The following is a 27,139-nucleotide window of genomic DNA, read 5'->3' on the forward strand; positions in this document are numbered from 1 at the left end:
ATATCTTTATACATGCCTATTAATATTCAGGTATCTTGTTATAAAAAGTTGCTCAATCAGTTGGTATTTAGGTACTCTAAGATGAATCTACTTAGAATTAAGCATATGCCTGTTTTCTTCTGATTCATAGATTTTCCGTGAGCAATTATGTATTATAAAGAGTATTTAAGTGCTTTAAATGAAATTTAAGAGGATGTCAGTGGGGGAAGTAGCAAAGCTAGACAAATAATTCCTAGTTACCAGTTTACAACATCAGATGCCAACTTCTGTCCAAACCAGAAGTATGTTAGGATAGCCACACATCACTTCTCAGATAGGCACCTGGGATGCATGTGTGGGTAGGTGAATTTCTATTTGTAATATTTTGGGTAGAATGCAGTACACATTAAAATACTTAATTTTTTAAAAAACAGTGCATGGAATAAAACAGCTCAGTAGTTTTTGATTATTTAAAAAAATTACATCTGAGCCCTCCATGCAGGAAATATTCACAATCTTATCATTTAAAAATCAGACCAGTACAGGTTGATTTTGCTAAACCAGGAAAGGAGAATATTGTCTACTGTTTTCATCTAAAGGACCATCACCTCACTCTACGATATCCTTGGAAAGCTTTTCCAAGACGGCTTCCTGAAGCTTCCTTGGCTACTTTACCCACTTTTTAAAAGCTGTGTGCCCTCAACCAAGTTACTAGCTCTCATCTTGAAATTCTGGACTTGTTTCTTGTACCTTCAAAATTCTATGGTACTTCGGAGTTGAGAGTTCTTCCGACATGACTTTTGCACTAGTTGTCCACTCTGCCACTTCACTTAGTATTTAATTATGCTTGGTTTTTTGTTGTTGTTCTTGTTTTTGGTTTTTGTCTTTTGGAAGACTGATTATAGATGCTATGTATTTTTTCTCTTTGTCCTTGCACATGAACATTTGATTGATGTCACAGAAAAAAAGGTACAAGTGACATTACCACCTCATTGAGGTAGCTGTTTCCATCTCTACAACAGACTTTGACAAAGTCCTTTGTGAAGTTTCCATAAGATACCAGCTAGGGAGATTCCTTTGGTTTTCTCCTTGGTGCTCTGTTTGAAGCAAACATAAATAGCACTTTATGGAGTCAGCTCACCTCCCAAATATTTTGAAACTAATGATAGTCCTAATAAAATGCAGTGAGTTCTAAGTAGTCATTCAGACCCCAGAGGGCTTGAGTTTGAATTGCAGCTGGATGACCTGGGGCCAGTTACTTAACTTTTATGCTTCAGTTTTAGTATCAGTAAGATGGAGATAATCATACTACCTCATCAGGTTGATGTGAGGATTAAATAAGATAATACATATAAAGAACTTCAATTCCTGCTTGGCTTATAGCAGTTATTCAGTAAATGCCAGCTGTCTTCCCCACAGTACAGAACACCCTCCACCATTAATCCACAGGACCAGATGGTTGAGGTGGCAGAGACAATCTCAGACTGACTTTCATAGTTAAAACAAACAAACAAATACAAAACAACAACAACAAAAATAGGCCTAGAATAAGAAAGACCAAAAGGTTTTATTTGATTAGCTGAAATACTTTTGGTCCCATAATTACTTTGTTTACCCTTCCCCCTCAAAATATTGGATAATACAAAAATGTACCAAAAAAGCAGGAGAAAGTACTCACAGTTCCATCACTCAAAGCAACAGCTTAAAATGTGCCATATTTTAAAGACAATACTAAGATAAGGTTTTGGTAACTTTATTTAAATATTTTAACATAAGCATTTTCTTATGGTATTAAAACATCATTTTTAATGATTGTGTTGTTTTCCCAATATTCCATTCTATGGATATACCCTAATGTACTTAACCTGTCTCATAGCTTTAGGCTGCAGCTAGGGTCTCTGTATCATTACTAGTGCTACAGCATCACTTTAGTACATAACTCTTCTTACTCAGTAGGTTACTTTTGATGAAATTGGTAAATACGTAACGTACTTTCTGGAGGAGGGACAGAAATGGCACACAGTGGTATATAGATGTTGCCTTGAAATCCTGGATATTTTAGGCTGTTAGATAAGCCACATTAGAGGAGAGGGAAAAATTGCGAAGGACATAAAATTGTTTGAGTCACTGAATACTATGCTACAGAAAGGCAAATATTTGAGCATCATCAGAAGGCTGGAGGACTTCTGCCCTTCTCCCTCCCAGTGTGTTGCAAAAAGCAGGCTAAGGACTGATGAGTACGGTGGCCTGGTGGCGGGGAGATTCCGACTTCCCAGATCATCCATATAGATCACTGGCAGAAGATAGGTAGAGTTCATTACGCACATAACATACTCTTGGTTACAAAGAGAAGAAACCCAAATCTGTTACCATTTTTATCTGGCCACCATTGTGAAAGTACACGGCTTCAATTTTCTAAATATTGGGATATTTACCTTTGCCGCTCGGGCTTTCCACTACCTCTGAATCAGGCTAATTAGAATAAGCAGAATAAAAGATAAATAAGTAGAATTGTTTTGGTTGTATCTGCATCGAGTGTGGATACATGTGCATTTAAAAAAACATAATCAGCCCTTCTAGATGGATGGGAAGCATTGCAAATTTAAGAACAAAATACTGAAATGGAAAGCAAGAGCACATTCTAGCATAGCTACTTTCTGGGACGTGGTCAGATCCCCAAGTTTGTCAATGAAGTTGTAAATTATACAGTACACATTGGAACTGAAGATTAAGAATTTCAGGCCCAGCTGTCCAGCATCTAAGTGGTTAAGTCAGGTATCAGGATCTGGCAGACATATGAACACCACTTTTCCCCAAAAAGATCAGTAAGTGGATTTGAACATTAATACAAAGCATATTTTGTTTGGCATAGTAACCAAAGTTAGAAAGAGTGCGGTTAATTGTTAACATGTGGGGCATTTCACAAGTTAATAAAACAAAACCCATCATGCTTTTGGAGACAGAATTAATAGGGAAACAAAGGAGTACGGGTTGTAATTGACAGGTTTTTGGTTTTCTTTTTTGTGATAGTATGCCTTGTGTGTGTGTGTGTGTGTGCTTTAATACAAACCAATAACCATGAAAATAAAAATAAATCAAGGTTTAACTTCTATTATATTTAATTACATGTGCTTTAACTTTTAATATATAAACCTGTATTCACCCTGGGATGACAATATTCTAAAACAAATATGGAAACTCTTCCCAAAATGGTACACAGAATTTCTAAGTAGACCTTTTCTCTAGATAGTGCAGCTGTCTCAAGCTTCATATCTCATTGCTTAATTTATGATATCTTTTAGATGCTTAGAATTGGCTAATCGTGTGTGTGTGTGTGTGTGTGTGTGTGTGTGTGCGCGCTTTCTCCTTGGGAATGTATTTGAAAGCAGCAGATGATTGAAAGGGGTTAGGGAATGTTATTTTTAGAGACAGTTTCATCAAAACAATGATCTGGACCTCTAACAGATTTCTCTGTAGTTCGGGAAGAAGATGGAAAAACTTATCACAATAGTAGGTACCTACAGTAGTTGCTTTGATTGACTGAATAATTAGAGTAGCTATTATTGAGCAACAGCTGTGTGTGTATTGTTCTGAGTGTGTTTTTATAAAAGCATGCAATTACCACTCCCACTCTGGTTTTTACAGATGAGGAAGGAGAGGCTCAGAAGTGAAGCAACCTGCCCGAAGGCCTGTAGTTAGTGAATGGCAGGACCAAAATTCAAACTCAAGTCTAACTCCATTGCCGGCTAGCTGGCATTCTTTTCTGCCACAATATTAGGTATTTATGTTGGAAAAAAGAAGTATGTTCTGTAAAACTTTCAGAAAAGATAAGTAAGTGTATGCAATTTTTACAGCTTTGGCGAAAAGCTCATCCGTATGTTTGTGGAAGTACCAGTAACATAAAACACTCCCAGCACCCTTTGAGATAGGTATTGTGGTAGATTGAATGTTTGTGTCCCCGCAAAATTCATATGTTGATTTCCTAACCAAGGTGACGGTATGAAGAGGTGGGGCATTTGGGAGGTGATTAACTCATGATGTTGGAACCCTTCTGATTGGGATTAGTGCCCTTATAAAAGAGACCCTGGAGAGCTAGCCAGCCCCTTCTCCCATGTGAGGTTACAGCGAAAAGACAGCCATCTGGGAAGTGGGCCCTCCCCAGACACCAAGTCTGCCAAACCTGGTCTTGGATTCCAGAACTGTGAGAAATGTCTGGTTTATAAACTATCCACTCTATGGTATTTCTGTTATAGCGGCGCAAACGGAGTGAGACAGGTACTATCATGATGCTCCTTCACAGGTGAAGAAGTTGAGGGAGGGCTCAAGTACTCGGGGTAAAACCAATCTGAGTTCAGATTTTGACTTTGTTGGGCCGTGGGACTAGACCATTCTAGTGGGTTCCCAGGAAATGTGGGCAGTATCCTGTGATGGAAAGCACTTTGGAGCCACCAGACCTGGATTCAGATTCTCATTCTACTACTTACTAACAGTGTGAGATTCTTAACTACTTAGAGGCTCGCTTTGTTGAGTAGAGATAATGGTGCTTATCTTTCACATGTGAGGACCAAATGTAGAAACCATGTATAAAGTGTATAGTAGAATGCCTTGACCCTGGTATATACATAGTAAAAAGTATTTTACTATCAATACTATCTACTACTAATAAAGGGCATCTAATATTAATATGAGTTATTTAGTCACAGAGGCTTGCAAGACTTTCTGAAATCTCAGGATTTCCATGAACTCATCTTGTCCCAACTGAGAACCTTTTGGGACTGAGTTTCAGGTTACCCTCCAACCTGATCTGACCTCACCTCCTGAATGGAGGCTCCCCTAATTCTCTCTGACATTTCTAGAAGGACACAAGTCCTGTCACAAGACGTGACCTCATTGTCACTTTCATAGATTGCCCCACTAACGACTCCTGAGACGAGGACAGCGTCCCTTGCCTAAGAGTGAGGAATGTTGATGACTTGGTGAGTAAGATGACTGTACATTTATTTTCCTGCTAATCTAGTGTCAGGACAAAATTCATTTTTAAAAAGGAAGTATCTTCCTTTGATCTCCACTCTTTGCTATCTCCACCCTTGAGGGAGGCAGATATACACGAAAGAGATGAGAAGGATTAGAAAAGCGAGCCCTTTTCGTGTATAAAAGCTTCATGAATTGAATATGGCGTCAGAATTCAGAACAGCTGCACCAGTTCTTGGTCCTTCTTTTTAACCCACAGCCTTGCAAACTTCGTCCTGGCAGAGGATGACATGGGTATTTCTGGGCGTCTGTTGCTTTCAAGACCAGCCCGTGGACCTTCTGGTGTGCCTGGCCTTGACCCTACGCTGAATCTGAGTCCACAGGGACTTTAGATAGCAGCTCAGGACAGTCTGGACCTTCGTCAACCTCTGTGACCTGTGGTCAGCCTGGGCAGTGCCAGTTACTAGGAACCCTCTGGGGCTTCTGGGTAAACAACTCCTGGACAGCCTGAGGTAGTCAGTCCAGGAGTGAAACAGGAAGGGATAGTCTTAGTTAACCTCAGGCTTGATGTGTGTAAGCAGTTTGGTAAGGCTTCCAGGAAAACAGCTGCACTTAATACATGTTAGGTATTTTTATGGGTGGTGCTGTAAGATGTCCTTCCGTACACTGTCAAAATCTGCCTCTGCATGACTGTACTCTATGTTCCTTGACAATATAGTATATCTAAGATGTCTTCTACATGACAGCTCCTTAGGTATGTAAAGACCATTGTTTAATCTTGACTTTTCCTTGGAGTCCTACCCTGTGAAGACTCAAACTGTCACCTGCCAGACTCCCATCACCCATGAGATTCAGTGCAGGTTGTATTGGGTTGTCAGAAAGTGTGAAAGCTAAGACGGTAGGATGCCTTCTTGGGGTTGTCATAAAGGGATCAGGTAAGTATTGCCCTGGGTGGCCTTGAGTGCTGAGATTGAATAATCCATATGGGTACTACAGGGACCAACCAATTTTTATTCTTTTGTGCCCGGCACTGTGCTAGACTCTGGATGAGATACCCAGTGTCATGTGGTTCTAAACTACAGTATAGCCTGAAACCCATTGCCTGGCTTGATTTTATTCATATGCCACGGCACTTCCACAAGTCACTAAACTGAGTCAGAGGACTTGAACATACTTGAGACTACTTACTCTTTATTTATACTTCTACTACCTATGATTGATGAAAAAATATATAAAGAGATGCTATGTATTTAGGGGAAAAAGGTAATATCAGGTTGGCCAAGGCGATGTCTCCTATTCTTACCTTTTAAGGAAGGTTCTTACTGTTAGGAAGTGGCCCAAATGTGATTAATTCTTTGGGGTGACATGTAACATTTCATCAACACTTTTAAAGAGTGGAAGGAGTTACCACAGGAGTGCCAGTGGTATGCTGGAGTTGGCTCCTATGGGATCTACGAGCTGACTGCTTACTTCCTAACTGCATTCAACGTCCTTGTGTTGGTAGCTTGAAATTGGCCCTAGTGGGTGTATTTATACAATGAAAATTGGTAAATGCTGAAAATCTGGCTGTATTTTCAGAGCCAGTTGTTAGAAATTTATCAGTACACTACTGACTGGGATTCAGGTCACAGGTCACTCAGAGAAATGTCTCAGAGAACATCAGTAATACAAATGAATTATTAAAGCAGTTGAGGACAGAGAATGGGAGGAAAAGGTCAACATGTCCTCTGCTAAATAGGACAATTCCAGAAGATAAGTTAGATGAGGGAAAGGAGGCATTTGACAAATATTTGAGGGCCCACTGTGGTATGAGGGTAGAATTTAGAATCACATTGTTATCTGCCTCCCTTTCTCCCTCTTAAATTCCTGTCTCAAATATAGTTTGGCTCAGTGCTGAATTACCCAATTAGTAGAACAAGCAGGTGTTAGTGTACCAACGCTGCATCAGGGGACCAAGGAAAGGAGAAGAACATCATATGCTGTGTCTTTACACACACACACGCACACACCAAAGTATTAATCACAGGAAAATCATAACTTTGGGCTTCTTTATCCTTATTTCATCCTCTCACTGCCCTGAATGAATATTTGGAGAATGTTTAGATTAGAAAAAAAATCTTTATTTAGGAAAATTTCAAACGTTATAAAAAAACCAGAGCATAGAGCATAACTAACTGCTAATTACTCATCACTCAACTTCTATAATTATCAACTCATGTCCAGTCTTATTTTATTTTATCTGCTATACGGGAACCTTCCCCTCCCAAACTGGATGATGTTGAAGGAAATCTCAGGTATCCTATCATTTCAATGGTAAATGTTTTCATATATATTTCTAAAGGATAAGAACTCTTTTTTAAAAACATAACCGTAATCTGTTTTGCTGAATAAGTTAACAATGTATCATATCCAATTGAGAGACTATGGTATTTTATGATGCACAAATAGGTAATAAATTCAGTTGGCTAACCACAGTTGAAATTGTTACATCCTGCTTGTTGATAGATGAAAATGTGATACTGTGTTGCCTCAGAGGATTTATGTGTTATAACAGTACATACCTGTTATTGTCTGTGTCTGATTAATTTTTAACCATTTCTTTATGGCTTGCGATTTGAAACCTCATTCTTAGAATGAAATAGTCCTGTGCCAAAAATGGTGCTTTTGAATTTTTGTCTTAAGATGAAAAGATTAGGAATAGTATTAAAAGAATTGCACCCCTCTCCTCTCCTCTGAAGTCATTAGGGTGGGAGCAGGTAAGCTAGCACTTGTCCCGAGGCCACTTAGGAGGTAGGACTGGGCTCAGGCCTGGGAATCTGGAGGTGCTGGACTCAGGGTTGGACCTGGGGCAAAGAACAAGATCCTGAGTCTATTTAGTATTATTCCTGGGGATCAAATCAGTTAAACATCCATGACTTCTTACCCGTAAACTGCCAGGACTGGTTTACTTTTGTCAGTTTTACGGCTTTTGTCAGTTTTATGAAAAATGGGCTTCACATTCATTTTATGCACCCCTGCCTTCTTTGACAGAATAATGAGTATCATCTAATATTTTCTAAAAATATAGGGACATCATTAACATCAATTTTTATCTTGTGTTGTATAAGTAATGTTGTACAGAGTGTTCGGGTTTGCTCCTGTTTTTCTGTCAATGGGTATTTGCTATGTATCGGCTGTAACTTTTAGGAGATCCAAATAATTCATTCAAAATTCTTCTTTAAAAATATTTTTGTTTATTTAAAAGCTGTAATTAAAAAGCATACGGTATACCACCTAACTGATGTTTGAGTGAGAGTTCCTTAACTTCTCTGAGCCTCAGTTTTGGCATCTGTAAAATGGCCATAATACTAGTGCCCACCTCGTTGGGTTATGAGAATTGAATTAGAGATTGCATGTAAAGCTCCTAGCATAGCGCCTGACACATAGTAAGCCTTTAATATTAGTTGATACAATGCTGCTGCTGGGTTAACTCATTATTTATAGACCTTGGAATAAGCTTCTGAATTCTATAAACATTGATTGGCAAGTTTGTAGCCAATCTGAAGTCTTTAAAAAAAAGTCTGTCCTCTGCGTATATGTCCACATGAAATTTCACAAGCCAGTACACTCCTGCAGTACACGTGCACCACACTCCAGTAAATTTTCGGCAAGTTTAGGCATTTTTACTTGGCAAATGTGCTCACTCTGGCTTGGGTCAGTTATGTAATAACAAGTAAATGGGTAACCTGTCAAGTCCTGGTCATGCTGCCTAAGAGTTTTAGCATTTAAAAGGTTCAGATGCTTTTTGTTTTTTTATATCTATTACAAGCAAACTAATAGGAGGAGTTGTTATTTTTTGTATTCAGCTTTTGTGAAACATTTTCAGTAAATCTTTTCAAGCTCCTGAATCAGTTTTGAATCAAGAAACCCCTGAAATTGCAAGGAAAGCTGTTCGAAAAACAGTTAGGATTTGTACCTATTCGCTGAAGCAAGCTTTTCCCCATATTGTGTAATCCAAATAATGTACAGAAATAAATTGGATACTGAAGTTCATTAAACTGCAACTGTCATTAATAAGTGACAGTTGCCCAGCCTTTAAGTTCATCAAAACAGCATCATTCTCATTGATTAACTTTACATTAAATGTATGATGTTTTTTTCTTGGTAAAATAAAGTAATGTAAACAAGATGTTGCTTTTTATCTTTTCGTATGTGAGGTTCAGAGTTAAGATGTAACAGAAAAAAAAAGGTGCCAATCTCAATGATACAGAAGGGCACTATGTCCCCAAACTAAATGGCACCAGATAAATAAAATATTTTAACTGCTCATATTTATACTTTCAAGTTTTAATATCTTTCGCCAATTAGATATTACATCTAGCTGTGCTTTGAAAAAATGGTTATAGTAAAAAAACATCTATTACTGACTACAGTAATCATCACTATGGTGACTTGCCAGCGATAACCCAGAAGGCAGCTGAGAACCTGAAAGGAAGCAAATGCTTCTGAGTTGGAAAATCAGTGTTGGAAAGTAGATATATTTGGAGATGCTCATGCATTTTACACTTGTACATCCTGTGCTCTCTCTGCATCTGTTTACTCTTGCCAAAGTCACAGACTTCTGGTTTCTCTGCATTCATACATAGCAGGTGCAGGATAGACATACACTGCGGTAATACTGGCAGCAGCAAGAAATGAACAGTGTTAGTCTAAAAGCAGGACATAGAAAGCTATATAATAGGGACAAAAGAATACCTACACCCTGGCAGCTTGGGAAGCACAGGTTTATGTCATTCCTGAGGACATCACTATAGAGGAGGCACAAAAATTGATGTCCATATGACCTTGAGTCATCAGAAAGAGTTAACATTTTCTTTAAGAATATGGGAAAGTGGGTTATACGTTTTAGAAAGATTTCCTTCAAAAACTATTAGGAGTCGTCATTTACATTTTAAATGGTAAGTTATCTATAAAATGAAGGGATTGGGCCTGAGCTTTATAGATGTGTAAAATCTGCTTTATAGAGATATAATTTACACACAATTCATTTAAAGTGTACCATTCAGTGGTGGTTTTTTTTTTAGCATATTTATAGGGTGCAACCATCACCACAACCAATTTTATCTTAAAAGTTTCTTTATTTTTAATTATAATTGACACAATAGTATTATATTTGTTTTAAGTGTACAACATAGTGATTCAACATTTATATACCTTACAAAGTGATCACCACAATAAGTCTAGAAACCATCTGTCACCGCACATAGTTATTACAATGCTATTGACTCCATTTCCTATACCATGCCTTAAAATTTTAGGACACTTCATCACCCCCTAAAAAAAAATCTATTAGCAGTCACTCCCCTTTTCCTTTTCCTTTCCAAGTACTATTTCATTGTGTGGAGATATCACGTGTATTTTTAATCCATCAGTTGATGGCCATTTGGGTTGCTTCTACTTTTTGGCTATTATGAATAATGCTGCTATGGACATTTGCATAGAAGTTTATATGAGGACATATGTTTTCATTTCTCTTGGCTATATACCTAAGAGTGGACTCGCTAGATCATACAGTAACTTATGTGCAACCTCTTGCAGAACTGCCAGACTGTTTTCCAAAGTGACTGCAGTCTTTTATATTCCCACAAGCGGTGTGTGAAGGCTCCACATCCTCACCGACACTTATTTTCCATTTTTTAAAATTACAGCCATCCTGGTGGGTTTCAAGTGGTATCTCATTGTGGTCTTGATGTGCATTTTCCTAAAAGAGCCCTGTGTCCTTGCAACACTAACATCCTGTGATTTTAAATTTTCTATAGGTTTGAATGTCATCTCCAGTTTAACTATAAGGTCCTTGAATGGTAGGAAGTGTCGGGCTTTACTTTGTTTTAGTTACGGTGCTTAAGCGGAAACCCTGCATACAGCTGCCATTCATAAATACTAAAGGATTGCTTTAGTTAAGTAGAGTCTGGTACCAAGACAATGTGAATTTCACTCAGCGGAGTTTTCATTCCTTTCCAGACTGTTCTTCTTTATCAGTCCTTGTGAACTAGACTATAAGTGTCAAGGGGACAGGTTCATTGCCACATGTCTGTTCAATGAGTTGGTGGATGCACAAGCATGTATTTGTCTCAGATTATTTGAGGAGGGTGCTGTGACTGTCCTCTGTTCCAGCTTGCATTGCATGTGAGCTGTTGGCACGTCTTTCCTCAGTCCCCACTCAGCTCAACTTGAAAGATTTGTGAGACGTTCACAGTCGAGCTAAAATAAATGAACAAATCCCATTTCAAGTAGACGTGTTGTTCTGCCTGGCGGTGCCGACTAGCAATGCTGCTCTCCTGGAAGCCTCTTTAATTAACTCCACTCCCTGGTGTTAAATTGCCTGGAGCATCCCTGGAGTAAGTAAGCATGCTCGGGTGGCTTGTCAAGACAGAAAGCTAAACCTCTTGGTAATTTAAACTGGGATTTGTTTAAGCAAGTAATGAGATTACCATCCTGAGCAGCAGTTTGGGGCATTAGGTAGCTGGAGGAGCCATTCTGGGTGCAAGTTGCGATCATTTCGGTTGCTGAGACAGTCCCATTGGAGATTGTCACACGTGTACCCTCGTATGCCTGCATAGTCGAATCTATGGAATCTCTTTTTAGTCCAAGGGCTGTATTTCTGACGAAGAAGGTGGCGTAATTAAAGGTGAGGACTACACAGAAGGTTGATATTCACCTTCCCTTGCCTCTAGATTGGGCAGGGCTGGCAGCTTCTTGATGGGAAATAGGGGAGATGACCATGATGGTCTGGAATTCTGTTTTCCTCCCACCTCTTCAGCCTGAGAACTTGACTTGGGAATGGGAACCGAATTTCATCTGCCTACCACTTCCTCTCCTTGAGACATGGAGCAGAAACACAGGGCTCGACTGCAGGGATGATGGACAAGATGAGCTCAGTGGTCACTAGAGTGATGCCCCTCTTTCTACTCTGATCGTAAGGGTGGCAGGGAGATGCCCCAGGACCTTGAGGAAGAAACTGCACCTCAATGAATGGCTCAGGGACTTGAAGAAGAGAATCAAGGACACGTATTTTTAACCTCAGGGGTTTGACATTTTTGGGTCCCCTCATCTCAAGCTTCATCTTGGCCCTGCTTCCTCCTGGTCAGATCCAAGCTAAGCATACATTTACTGGTGCCACCAGAATGTTGCCCTGTAAGAGAGCTTTTTTGTTGTTGTTCTCTCAAATCTTAGCCTTAAAATACAAAAAAAGTAGCGTAGCTTTTATGTCGGTGTTTCTGTCTGTTCTGATTTCATGTGGTTGTCTGTGTCAAGGGCGACCACATGAGTTGCAGATCAGACGTCTGCCCGCACGACCTAAATGCACAAGTACTGTTGCCAGAGCTCACTTCTTTATGGAGGCATGCCTGGTTACTTTTAAAATGGGACTCACTGGGAGAGAGAAGCACAATGACATTTAATTATATGTGGAACACATCTAAAGCCAGAGCCATGGGGTTTAGTCATGGGTGGATGATAGCTGGAACGTCAAAGGCTGTAATGAAAATCTGAAAATCACCTGCGGCACTCCTGTAATAAATTGTCCATAAATAATTTCATTAACAAGCAATTAGATGTGTCCTGGGAAGGAGACCACCTGTCGGGTCATTGCTGTACCTTGCCCTCAGTTGCCAGCCTCACAGTCCCTTGAAATTACAAGCAAGGGAAACAACTCCTTCAAACTTCTGATTTCTCACTTAAAAGTAGTCCAGCTGCTTAAATTATTGAGTTTGGTTTAACTAGAACAGTGGTGTTCAACTTGACCAGTGAGAATTACGGAAGCCCCTCCTTGAAAACATTTTCTCCAATCCCGCTGCATCAGCATCTCCAGTCAGTGGCCTGGGAGTCTATATTTTTAACAAGTGCCTTACGTGGTTTTGATGATGAGGCAAATTTGAGACATACTCATAATGTGGGTGAACATAGCACCATTGGTTTTTTTTAAAATAGATGTAAGTAAACACTTTAAAACTTAGTTGCACTAAATACCAAAATTGAAGTTGCTTGAAGGAAATATAATTGTAAATAAACCATAAAGATTCAGTTCAAACTGCAAATGCAGAGTACACTCTGGTATGGTATCCTGTCCGTTCTAACCTGGCATTAGGTGTGGAGCAAAATGTAAACAGGCCACTTTTCATGGACCCCAGGCACGTGTTCTCCCTCATGGGCCCCCTTGCTCCATACGAAAGAAATAAAAATGTTTTTCTACTGTGTTGGTATAAAGATTAATATATTGATATGATATAGTACAACATTTTCTTTGACCTGAAAGGTCAGATGTTTTCTTCCGATTTTTAAAGAAATTAAATATTTTTGTGAGTGTCTAAAAATACCGCAGGTCCTTGGCACGGAACCTGTTGTGTCTAACAGATCCTTTGGGCTTGCATGCAGAGGGGGTGAAATCCAGACTTTAGTTCTTGTGGCTGATGTGATAATATTTCTTCCCTCAGAAGTCCTGAAAGGAATCCTCACTATTCTCTTTTTCCCTCTTGAATATGAGAATATGATCAGCCCTTTTGTTCCCACCCTTGTCTGGGCGAGAGGGAGAAAGTTGATCAGAATCTGAGGCTGTGTGGCCTTTCCCACAGTGATCCTTTCCTGCAAACATACCTGGGTCCCTTTAAGTGTGTTTTGAAATGCCAAATTTAACATAAAGCGTTTTGCCCTGACGATAGTGTATTATTGTAGGTGGGTAAATCAAGCCTCTTCCTACTCTGAATTCCTGCTTGAGGGAGAGCTGGTGGTGTCAAGAGTCTAACTGGCTCAACAACTCTGCTCTTGGGTGTCATGCTTTCCTTCTCCCTCCCTCCCCAACCTCCTTTCCTTTTCCTTCCTTCCTTCCTTTACAACTTACACATACTTTCTTTTCTTGACTGAAAGCCTCCTTATGGTACATACAATGTTTTATAGTCGATCTCAGCTTTGTTCACACTGACTTCAGTGGTTTGTATGTGGGTTTTCTATGCCCAGGACCCTGCTCAGTTGCTGCTGTTGCCATTGGTTTCTTTTCTTTCAGGATCAAGGTGGGTACTTTCATTTAAAAATCTTATTTTTAATTCTTCTCTGGCAATTCTTTCTTGGAGTCTTAATTTTTCATAATTATACCTAACAATGGGACCAGCATCCTGAAGTCACCAAGATAAGTTCTGCTCCAACGTCACGTGATCTAATTCCCTTCCCCTTCCCAGCTACGGTGGGGGGTGGGGTGGGGTGGGGACAAGGCTGCCCCTCCAGCCCCGCCCTGACCTGCCCTTCCTTGTCATTCTTGATGGCTTGTGTGTAATGGTTAACAAACTTGATTTGGGGAGGCTATTGCCTGAGGAGAAGGGGAGGAGCTGTTGAGATGGGGAATGCCGGCATCTTCTCTCCATGACTATAAATCAGCTGTCTGCTCATTGAAGCCAAGTGAAAACAATTTTTCTTTCACATCATTCGAGAGAAGGCTTTGATTGAGAATTCTAAAATAACTCTGATTGTGAAGATTAAATGTATTGATTATAAAAGATTGAAAAGCATCATCAGAAAAGCCAGAAGAAAAAAATATCACCCTAATTCACTATCCAGGGATGAATGGCCATTAACATTTTGGCTTAAAGTTTCTAGTCTTGTTTTCTGTATACAAATGGCCATTTAATTTTTACACGAAATTGTAAGCATATGAACTGTACCATTGATCACCTGACCTTTCCACCTAACAATACAGAATGAACACTCTGACATCATTAAGTGCTGTGCTACAAAATAGGTAATCATTTATTTAACCAGCCCTTTATTTTTGGATAATAAATAAGTTTTCTCATTACTAGTAGTAAAAGTTCAATGACTTCAGGTAAAATTTTGAATACATGCATAATTATTTATTTAGTGTAAAGTGGATCTAGTGTATCAACGTGTACAGCAATTTGGAGCTTTTTAATATATAAAAAATAGCCCCATGGAAAGATTGTGCTAGTTTACATTCCTGTCAGTACTCTGCAAGGGTCTGCCCTTGTAACCCTTGCCAATGCTGGGTGTTGCCATGTGACTAAAATTCAAACTAAAGAAATCTGGTATGCATTAATTTGAAAGAAAACAAGGCTCAAGTTCCTCTGCATAGAGTATTTAATGTTTAGCAGATTGCTCTGTGTGCAATAATTACGGGTTTCTTTACGGTGTTACAGAAACCCTTTTAGTAAATTTTACATTTACTACTTTCTTCAAGGTTCTTAAATAGTTCTTAGGTTTTTCAACTCATGTTTTATGCTGTTTAAAATATATGTTTCTTTCGGGATGGCCGGTCAGCTCAGTTGGTTAGAGCGTGGTGCCGGTAGCACCAAGGTTGCCAGTTCGATCCCCGCATGGGCCGCTGTGGGCTGCGCCCTGCTTAAAAAAACAAAAATAAAAAACTGTATATATATATATATATATATATATATATATATATATATATATATATAACCCATATATATGGTTTTGGAGGGCTTTGTGTGTGTGTGTATGTGTGTTTGTGTGTGTGTTTGTGAGATAGAATGTGAAAACTAGGCAGAACTTTGGTGATCAGTTTATTCCACCACCATTCTACAGCTTAGTAAACGGCTCAAGAAAGAAACTTGCCCATAATCATTCTATCTGTGGGGAAGCTCTCAGTTATCATTGACAGACAACTCAGACTAGCCTTTCGAAAAGGGGGATTTACTGGCTTGTGAAATGGAAAATTGGCTCTGATGATACTTAGTGTGACTGACCTTAGACAATTCCTTGATCTTTTTAAGCCTTAATTTTCTTACCTGTAAACAGGGTGTTGGACTTGACCTAAGGTCCCTTCCACCTCGTAAAGTTATGCTTCTATGACTATATTAGCAAAGAATTTCATTATACTGTCAACCAAATTTAGATGCAGTGAAGGGAAGCCTAGCTATCAGAAAGGAAATTTTTAAAGAAATACAATTCTATTACACACCTAGATCTAAGTTAATAAAAGCTTTTTGTTTGGTTTTATTTTGGTTTTGTTTTTTTTTTTTGTTTTGTTTTTTTAACATGTAGAGGTTCTTCGGCAACTCCAATGTAATTAGTATTCATGTAGTGTAAAAATATCTCCGAAGTACTTTAAAAGCCTTTTTTCCTGTTGGTTACACGTCCTCAGACATCTTTTCCACCAATTAGTTTGCTACACAAATCTCTTCACAAATTGTGGGAAAAGAAATTCAGTCCGGCTGCTCCCTGTTCACGACAAATTATTATGACAGTCCATTCCAGCTTGGTGGTACCTTGAGAGATCTGTTACTGTCGGTGAACAACTGGTTACTGAGTTACAGCTGTGCCCAAAGGAGCTAATCTTGAGCACTTGGTGCCTAATTTACATACAAGAAGAAATATGGGCGTTAGGGAACTTGATCTGCTACTCACCAGGAACCCCTCTTAAAGCTCTGTGGCTCGTTGTTCAAGAGGAGGTAGATTTTCTAATGTCAGACTCCCTTCACTCTTTAAAATTGTTCCTTTGACTGCTGGGAAACCTTATCTGTGGTTGTTGATTCCCACCCCCCTCATTTTTGCTATTTGGAGTTCACTGTAACCTTTGAAATTTACTGCAGGAAGCATAAGTGTCCCTTAGAGACCATTTTAATGTTCTGGAAAGGTCTTTAAGAAGCAAGCTTTGTTTTAAAGCCATCAACTACCAATGAAATTTTAAAATATTTTTACCACCATTTTTGGAATACAGATTCATTTCATGGTTTTAATCACTAACAGGGCTGCCAGCCTTGGCTTGTGTTTAGAGAAGTTTTTAGACAGAAATAAATGCAGCAGGACGTACATACCTTTTTATTCTTTCTCAGCTACCACATGTTTATCAGCAATACTGGCAGTCCCTGGGTCTGGTTCTACAGGAGAGGGAGGGTTCCAGGGGAAAAAAACCAGCCAAAGATTTTGATGGACGGTACATTAGTCAGGATTGGTGAGATCACTCTTCAGTAACAAATAACTCTCAAATCTCTACGACTTAAAACAACAAAGGTTTGTTTCTCATTCACACTACGAGTCTATTGAGGGGTGGCTGGGGGCTCCAGCCTGGCTCATCTTCACTCTGACTCAGATGATGGAGCAATCATTATCTTGGATTCTGCTGGTCATGGTAACAGAGAAAGAGTTCTGAAGGGTCTAATGCCAGCCATAGGCACTCCTGTTTGGAAATGACATACACCATTTCCATTCTCCATTCACTGGCCGGATTAGGCACATTGCCCAGCTCAATTATAAAATGGCCAGGAGTTACAGTCTGATCCCATGGGTGTGGAAGGAAGAGAACCAGAAATATTTGGCCAGCAGCACCAGTGACTAGCACAATTTGAGTTTCTGATTACCAAATTGGCCCACTCTCCCGCCTGCAGGTGAGACATAGTCATGCCCTTCCCCAAGGAGACAACCCTGGAGTCCCATCCAGTCATAGCACCTGCGTGAGGCACAGTAGTCTCCAAATTAGGGTGTGATACCAAGTTGTTTTGACGTCAACTCGATCTAGAAACCTGAACCAAAAAAGGCAAGTTACCTGCTGTTCACCCCGACCCCCACATTGTATATTAATACATAATGGTGAAACAAAGGTTGGGGTGAATGGGAGACACCCATTCATTGGACCTCAGGCATTCCCAATTCTGAAACAGTTCTGAAATCTTCAAGGCTTCCTGCCTGGTAGGTGGAGAATGTTCTTTTGGGGTCCTGATTCTTCTGTCAGGGAGGACCTCCCCACTGCATTGCTGCCTTCATCCCAGTAGCCTCCCTGATCACATCTTAAGTGAGCTCTGGAGAATGTGATCCCAATAGGGGCTGAGCAGTTTCTCAGCTGCTTCCTGACTTTAGAGCAGGGGTGTCCAAACTTTTTTCAACGTTTTTCACCAAGGGTCATATGCGGTAAAATACACAAACAGCCGGGCCAATCACTGGAGGTGAAGTACGTATTGTCTCACCTGGTTTATTTAAGTAAACTAAATATATTTTTGGAATTTGCTGCGGGCCAATTAACAATGGATTGCGGACTGCAGTTGGCCAGCGGGCTGCAGTTTTGACACCCCTGCTTTAGAGAGTTGGGGCTCTAGAGTGCTTCCAGGTCTTAAACACTTTTCCCAGCCATTGTAGGTTCAAGCTCTTGGTTTCTTTGGCAGCACCACTCTTTTCAAAAGGAACTAGGTTTCTTACCTGTTGTACTCTAGTTTATTTCCACATGCCCAGCACTCAGTTCTTGGCATAGTATTTATATTTACTGTAGGCCTTTGTGCTTGTACTTCCAGCCTTTCTTTATTAATGCAGTTGATGTTACTTTGAACCTGTCAGGCTTTGGTGGGGAAGCCACATCTGGTGTATTTTCCCCTGAGCTTTTCTAATTGAAAGAATTAACTGAGAAGCCACTTAACTGCATCTTTACTTAGAGACATCTTTACCCTTTCAGAGTGTTGAGAGGAAGTGTAATTCTCTTCCTCTGAACCTCACTCCAAAGCTAAGTGCTAATTGATCTTTGTTACTCAAAGGCTGTCTCAGTTTTGTCATTGATGTATCAGGGAAGAGAAAGAAGCAGCTACTTTTTTCCAACCCTACAACTCTGACTTGATGGACTTGATTCCCTTTCCTTTTTGTTTGCCAACCAGTCCATTATTTTCTGAGCCCATCTCTCACTCTTTTTTTGGTTTATGCCTTTTAAGATGTAGCCAGTAGTCACCATCACGTGCTACTAACATTTGACCTTCAACCTTTTCCACGAGATCTACTACTTCTTTAGGTGTATCGTCTGCCTTCTAAGTCCTCATACATGGTGGTTTTACAAAATGCTTTGCTAGCCTCTAGAATTTGTTTCCTTTCTCCCTGCTGCCTGGCCTCTAAGCCAGTGCCACATTTTGTTAGTTGCTGTTGAAGCAACACTCCATTTCCAGCAGCAGTCACAATAGGCCAAGTTCCTTTGTAGTAACAGACAATTCCCAAATCTCAACGGTTTAAAGAACAAAGGTTTATTTTGTGCTCATGCTGTATGTGCATTGAGGATTGGCTGCGTCCTCACGCCAGGACCTAGGCCGATGGACCGGCCACTGCCTGGAATGTTTCCCATTGCTGTGGGAAAGCTCTGGAGAGTCTCATGCCTGTAGCTAAATGTTCTGGCCTGGAAGCGATGACCTACACATCACTTCTGCTCACCATTAAAGGAGGTTTCCTTCATCATTGTTTTTGAACTCTATCCATCTTGAGACAGAAACCTAGTCGATTCTCATAACTATATAGCATGTCACTTTTTATTTACATATTGTTGGACATTTAGATCATTACCAGTTTTTTGTTATAAATTGCTGCAGTGAACATATTTGAATATGTCTCCTTGTACACGTGTGCCAGAATTTCTTTAGGAAATAATTCCTTTTATTCTTTAGAATATGCTGAGAGAAGATGGACCTAAAGTCAGCCACTTATCCATAGCACCTTGTTTTATGGACATCAGCTTTTAGTTTACACACTTCTGTCCCCTTGAACTTATTATATTCTAGTGCCAGGAAATGATCAATCACCAAATAAGCTCGTGAATTTAGATACAGCAAATGGCAGTAAGTGGAGAAAACGTGGGGCAAGGGAGACAGGGAGTGCTGGGCTGATCTTTGTGTGATGAAGTAACATCGGAGCAGGGACCCGGAGAAGTAATACAGCAAACCAGGCCTGTATCCCGGGAAGAGCATTTTAGGCAGAGGGCACAGTAAGTGTTAAGCCTGTAGGTGTGCTTTAGGTGACCTACTGCCACCTTTTTCACGTGATGAAAGTGAGGCACACACGAGGGACATGTCTTATCCAAAGTCACCCAGCCAGTTAAATGCAGAAAGAGGCCTACAATTCAGGTTCAAGGCTTTTTCAATTATGAACTGAAAATTTAATTTTCATGCCCCTGGATCTCAACCTTCTCAGTTTCAAAACTTTTGATCATTGGGCCCCTTTGGTGGGAAAAAGAGGCAATGAATCAAATTCTAGTGCTGAGTAGGAAAAGGGGACACAGAAGAAAAAAGCCAAAACCTAAATACAATAAGTCTCATTTAGGGTACTGTGTTAGGACTCCACTGCCAGCTCTTCTAGAAACTACTTAGTATAATCGATGAAATAAATGTTACCTTTGATTATACAAAGAAAATGTTCATTTATAGCTTAATACCATAAATAACACATTGATTCATTAATTTATCCATTAATGACAGATTTGTTGATCTTAATCTTTTGGCAGTTTGGGATTTTATTTTTCCATACTGTTCAAGTTACTGCTTACCAAGTGTGGAGCAGCTAAGCTAAATGACAGCAGTGACACACAGGAAAGAAGAATCTGTGTACAGAGAATTGTCCTCCTCCCTTCCCTCACACCCTCCGTCCCCAGCATATCAATGTAGAGGGCTAAGTAGTAGGGCTGCTGAGAACAAAGAACTCTGTAGGTCCCATTTACGTGCCTGGCAATGTAATCTCTAGGTATAAAATATGAACAATTTGACCAGGTCTTACTCATATGGATGTTCTCTAGGGCTGAGTAATTAAACTTTTGAAAGAGGTCAATTTAGCTCCCCGTGTCTTTACACTCAGTTTTCATATTACAGTTTCAGGTTTAGCCGCTGGAGTCTGCTGAGGGAATGAAACGGGAGACTCCAGATTTTGGATACTCATTTGGGTTTGCTCTGTGTTCATTTAACAGCACAGCAGTAACTTTCCAGGTTGCCTCTAAATAAAGTCAGCCTGTTCAGGGAGCTCAGCCCATTCTCAATAAAAATAATTACAATGGAGATTCATTTTGTCATAGACAAACATCTCCAGCCGATTAAGACAAAAAATTATATATACACACACACACATTAAGTCCTCATGTAATGTCGGTAGGTTCTGTGACTTTAAGCAAAGTCACATATAACAAAACCAACTTACCATAGGCTAATTGACACAGACAAGAGTTAAGTTCCTATGGCGTCCCATCAATATTATAAGGAAACGACGTTATTGGAGGACCTGCTGTGTTTGTATGTATATCATTTTAGAGAATGGACCAAGATACGGCGTCTGTGAGATACATATATTACGTATCTTTATCTAGACCAGGGGTGTCCAAACTACAGCCCATGGGCCAACTGCGGCCCATGAGCCATTGTTAATTGGCCCGCAGCAAATTCCAAAAATATATTTAGTTTACTTAAATAAACCAGGTGAGGCAATACAGACTTCACTTCGAGTGAGTGGCCCGGCTGTTTGTTTATTTTACCGCATATGGCCCTTGGTGAAAAACGTTGAAAAAAGTTTGGACACCCCTGATCTAGAGACATGCCTTCTTGTTGCAGACCTGGTCAGGAGCTGTGCTTATTTGTGGGCTTGCCTGTCAGTGGCTGTGGTTCTTTTGGTTTAGTAGTTCCCAAGCCTATAGGTGGTAACCACTGGAGAACTTTTAAGAAATACTCATGCCCAGGTTCCACCCCTGGATTAAATCAGAATCCGTGGGAGAGGAGACCAGATATTGGAATGTTAAAGGCAATTCTATTATAACATGCGGCTGGGTTAGGGACTTCTAGGTAGGCTGTTTGAGATGGACCAAGTGTCTCTGCTTAATGAAGAAATTAGATGTAACAGGAGCTGTTCATTTTAGAATCCTGCCACCATCATGTCTGCCCATCATCTCTCATCGCCCACTTTTTTTCCCTTTCTGCTTCCTATTTATTCTGTAGAATGAAGCAGTGGAGTCGTGTTTTATAAAGTCAGCGCATGGAGACAAAAATTGAATGCTGTGAAGATTATCATTGAAAAATATCCTAGGAAGGCATTGTGAAGCTTAAGAGATCAATACATCGCCTATGGGTACACCTAGCAAAGCCAGTTTTTCCTATGGCATTGGAACAGGTCACTGTTTCTTTAGTCAGGATTGTGATAAAATGGTTAGCATTTGGGATCCATTATATATGCAAAATATGTATTCTGTAAGTATCGGAACTGCACCCAACTTGGTGAGATTCTTGAGCCCTGGGAAGCACATGGGAACTGAGACTGCTTTAGGAAACTGCAGAATCCTATTTCTCACCTCATACTCAATCCTAAGGCCGACTCTAATTGAGTGGAGTGTGGGCAGAATCATGAGCATCATTTAAATTGTGAATTTCTCCTGGTCTGTCTTCTCTTTTAGGCACATATAGTTGAATTCAGGGAAACTGAATGTTCAATGCCCACGCAGATGTGACACCACTGCATTTCCTTATTGAATATTTAAAACCTTTCTTTGCCTGTATAGAATTCAGCAACACTCTGTCTTTCTGTCCTCTAGCATTCCCGTGGTTTGGCATGGATATCGGTGGCACGTTGGTTAAATTGGTCTACTTCGAACCTAAGGATATTACAGCCGAAGAGGAACAAGAGGAAGTGGAGAACCTGAAGAGCATCAGGAAGTATTTGACTTCTAATACTGCTTATGGGAAAACTGGGATCCGGGATGTCCACCTGGAACTGAAAAACTTGACCATGTGTGGGCGCAAAGGGAACCTGCATTTCATCCGCTTCCCCACCAGTGCTATGCACACGTTCATTCAGATGGGCAGCGAGAAGAACTTCTCCAGCCTTCACACTACTCTCTGTGCCACAGGAGGTGGGGCTTTCAAGTTCGAAGAGGACTTCCGAATGGTATGTGGGTTTGTCCTTGTTAAAACCACAAAACCACCTTTCAGTGAAAGAAAGAAAACCTTTCACATGTCCATAATCATGGCCTCTCATACCGGAGAGCTAAACTACTACTTACTAACTAGCCTTGGGACTTGAGACAAGTTGATTCACCTCTCTGTGCCTCAGTTTCCTCATGTATATGGATAGTTCCTACTGCATAGGGCTTTTACATGAAGGATTAAATGAGATATTATATACCTGGCACTTAGTTAGTGCTCAATATATATTATTCTCAGTTATCATTTTTGTTACAATTACTGTTGTGCAGTACGCTAAAGACACGATGACAAACCCCCTTCCAAAGTATTTTAGTCAGAGTTTTCCATAGACACTTACCACAGTTTTATGAAAAGCATAATCACTGTCCCAGTCTTATAGATACATAGTCTGAGGCCCTCAGAAAAGACTTTCTAGAGCTGTTACTAAAAATTGTGAGTTCTGTCGAACCATTTGCACTGTGTCTTTCTTGTTTTTGAAGATGACTCAGAAGTTCTGCTCAAACAAAAAAATCTTTGATATCATTTATAGATGAATTTCTTTATTAAGGAACACAATTTAGGGAGTGTGGTTCTACATAATAAAGTAATGCTGTATTCTGACTGGTAGTGCATTCCAACTCTGTGTTGCTCATTTAGATTTGACAAATTTTGCTAAAGGGAAGATATGCATGAGACACATGGAGTCCAAACTTCCTCTTTATTTAGCAATCTCTTAATATCGATGTGTTCCCATTTGCCCATCTATATTGAGCCTCATCTCACGGGGAATAAGGTAAGAGTAAAGTAAAATTATAGGTGGAGAAAATAAAAGAAACTAGATTAACAGAAGTGATTGAATATAGGAGAAGGGAGGGTTCGAAGACTTTGGGATTAGTCTTGCCAGAAAGTTGAAAATATAGTGAGGTAAGATGTAAAATACATTTTCTCAGAGTCTAGAGTACAAATTACTGGCATTTTGTCATGGAACTAATGTAATACGGACTTGTCATGAAGTCTGTCATTAATGGATAAATTAATGAATCAATGTGTTATTTATGGTATTAAGCTATAAATGAACATTTTATTTGTATAATCAAAGGTAACATTTATTTCATTGATTATACTAAGTAGTTTCTAGAAGAGCTGGCAGTGGAGTCCTAACAGTGTACCCTAAATGAGACTGATTGTATTTAGGTTTTGGCTTTTTTCTTCTGTGTCCCCTTTCCCTACTCAGCACTAGAATTTGATGCTGCCTCCTACTTAAATGATTCATGGGCTCTTTTACCCACCAAGGGGGCCCAATAATCAAAGAGTTTTGAAACTGAGAAGGTTGAGATCCAGGGACATGAAAGTTAAATTTCAGTTCATAATTGAAAAAGCCTTGAACCTGAATTGTAGGCCTCTTTCTGCATTTAACTAGCTGGGTGACTTTGGATAAGACATGTCCCTCGTCTGTGCCTCACTTTCATCATGTGAAAAGGTGGCAGTAGGTCACCTAAAGCACACCTACAGGCTTAACACTTACTGTGCCCTCTGCCTAAAATGCTCTTCCCCGGATACAGGCCTGGTTTGCTGTATTACTTCTCTGGGTCCCTGCTCTGATGTTACTTCATCACACAAAGACCAGCCCAGCACTCCCTGTCTCCCTTGCCCCACGTTTTCTCCACTTACTGCCATTTGCTGTATTCTAAATTCACGAGCTTATTTGGTGATTGATCATTTCCTGGCACTAGAATATAATAGGTTCAAGGGGACAGGCGCTTTGTTTTGTTCTCTACAGTACTTGGTGTATAGAAGGAGCATGAGGAATACTTGTGAGTGAGTAAATGAATGAACGCTTAGGAAAGAGGGTGATAAAACCTACTCATCCTCACAGGCTTTGGAAGGATAAGGGCACATCACTTAGTGCACTGACAAGCAGGCTATAGGAAGAGATCTGTCTTCTTCAATTCTGTCTTCACTTTGGCCAAGACTAAGCATGAAAACAGAAGGCAGCCCATATACTTCCTTTTATAGGTGTATGCGCCACCTGGCCAGGCTGTTTGGAAAATACAGTCATGCGCCACATAACACTGTTTTGGTCAACAAGGGATGGCATATATGACGGTGGTCCCGTAAGATTATAATGGAGCTGAAAGAGTCCTAGCACCTAGTGACATCGTAGTGCATTCAGTACTCACATGTTTGTGGTGATGATGGTGTAAACAAACCTACTGCACTGCCAGTCATATAAAAGTATAGCACATACAATTAATTATGTACAGTACATAATATTTGATAATGGTAATAAACAACCATGCCACTGGTTTATGTATTTACTGTACTTTTTATTATTATTTTAGAGTGTGCTCTTTCTACTTATAAAAAAAGTAAGTCTGCTGTAAAACAGGAAGCCATGTTAAGCTGGAAGCAGCCTCACACATTTCATGTTTATTGCATCTCTTGATTGCATTGTTTTCTCTCGTTTTGTGCAGTAACATGTTGTCCAGGCTTATAGCCTAGGAGCAGCAGGCTGTACCATCTAAGTTTGTGAAAGTGCTGTATGATGTTCAAGCAATGAAATCTCCTCACGACACTACCCGTCTAAACAGTGCATGGCTGTACTTCAGACTTGCTCCCTGCTCCAGTCTGTTAGGCTCCAGCAGCCTGCTCAAGAGAAGAGAGGCTTCTGCACCTTGGTTGTAATGAGATATGACCTTCCTCCATTCAGAACCTTGAGAAGTACACTTGCTCATTACCAACATGTATTGAGTAACTTCCTCCCAGAACATGTATTACCCCAGAGGAGTGATGGAGGCATTGACAGACATTGCATAAACGCTCCAGGTCACCTTGATTCACTTCGGCCTCCCTAGTGGGGATGAACAGACAGGGTACCCTTGAGCCACCTAGGAGCTCACTACTAGCGGGGGACCACCATTCCTTCTGAATCAGAACTGAGACTGTGCCCCGGCTCTTACCTAGAGGGCACTCCTAGAGCCTCTTAATCTCTCTTCAGCTTTAGTTTTCTTATCTATGTAGCACAAGAATGCTACACGTCCTGTTCTCCAGCGGTCCCTTCCAGTCCCTAAAAATCCTTCCTGCTTTCTCTGCTTTGGGAAGTGTAAGGTATCATACAGATGTGTATTTTACTCATTTCTGAAATACAATTTGGTGACTCATTTCTCAGTTGTAGGTGAGTGATAGAACTGGTTGGGAGTAGATGCCCAGAATACACCCATACAGAGTATTAGGAGTCCAGAAGCTCTTGGGATGGTTTTTACCAGATTTATTTATTTACTTAGCTGTTTAGTTATTTTTGACAGACTGAGCTGAAGTGGACGAGGAGAACCTCTTACAGTTGTATCCTGAGCTTGCCTTGTGTTTTCTAATTTTAGCATGCAGGGAATCACTGATACAAAGAAAGTGTTTCTCTGGAGCTGGGATCTGGGCATGCTATTTTAGGCTTCCCACACAGTCATTCAGTTGTGCAAATGAACTGCAAAGTCTGAGGAGTAATTCCCATCTTGTTTTGCATTTCAGACGGCATGTTTGAGAGTCCAAGTTATGATTTGACTTGTTGCTCACACTTGGGAGCCTGTCCTTCTTCCTGGATGGTGAAGACGGCTGAGGTCTCTATGGGTCTCAATAAAAGTGACTCATATTTCCGTTTCCCAGTTTGGGGATGCCTCCCCTCAGGCTGCAGAAACATCCATCCCTAGGTGGAATGTGTAGAAGACATGTGTGTTTGCTGCTAAGCACTTTATTTGCAAATGATTTTGAGGGGAAAGGTGAGGTAACAGTGTTTCCTTTGCTTAGTTTATTTGCCCTGACAAGTTTTTCTTTCTCCTTCCTGTAGTTTCAGGATGTCCAGCTGGACACGCTGTGTCTCTGTCCGAGTTTGTGCTGTTGGCGCTGGACATAGCTGTCAATATTGTTGATGGACCTCTGATTAATTTTTAAGCGAGTTAACCTATGACCCCCAGACGGGCTGATGAAATTGCCACTTTTCAGTTTGGGGTGATCTAGGTGATAACTCTTCCTGTTTCATTGGACAAATGTTTTCTGGACAGGCCTTTGAGCGTGGTGCTCAGGGGCACTTATGAACCCCCAAAACAAACCAGAATGAACCCCAGAACACACCAGTGCTGTAAGTGTGATGGTATAAGCTGAGGAAGAACAGGGAGTCTGTGGGAGATATCTGCAAGTTGTATCAAGTAAGGAAAGTTATTTAAGCTTCATGAGCCTTAACCATAGAATAAGGATAATAGTACCTACTTGTAGGGTTTTTGTGAGAATTAAATGACCTAGTATAAGTGCGTGGCATGTAGTAAACAAATACGAGCTGTTGTTTTCGTAAAGAGATTTTCCAAAAATTTAAGTTAGACCTTATAAATTATCTTCCTTAATTGGTTCAGTTTTATGTGGGTGATTGCTAGGTGTGTGTGTGTGTGTGTGTGTGTGTGTGTGTGTGTGTGTGTCCATGGAAAATGATCATCAACCCAGACCCCTGGACCAGCAATAATACCACTCGTGAG

At 40.2% G+C, this 27,139-nt stretch overlaps 1 protein-coding gene across 2 annotated transcripts in view; it reads left to right on the plus strand.

Annotated features, from left to right (window-relative positions):
• PANK1 (pantothenate kinase 1) overlaps nt 1-27,139 on the plus strand; it is a 45,487-nt gene that overhangs the window by 2,797 nt on the left and 15,551 nt on the right. For both annotated transcript variants that reach the window (XM_019739082.3, XM_019739091.3), the window contains exon 2: nt 22,253-22,605. In XM_019739082.3, coding sequence (XP_019594641.3) covers nt 22,253-22,605 — 353 coding nt within the window. The remainder of the gene's footprint in view (nt 1-22,252; nt 22,606-27,139) is intronic.

The sequence above is a fragment of the Rhinolophus sinicus genome, chromosome 15, assembly GCF_057876585.1.
Source record: "Rhinolophus sinicus isolate RSI-liver-muscle chromosome 15, RSI-T2T, whole genome shotgun sequence".
NCBI classification, from domain to species: domain Eukaryota; kingdom Metazoa; phylum Chordata; class Mammalia; order Chiroptera; family Rhinolophidae; genus Rhinolophus; species Rhinolophus sinicus.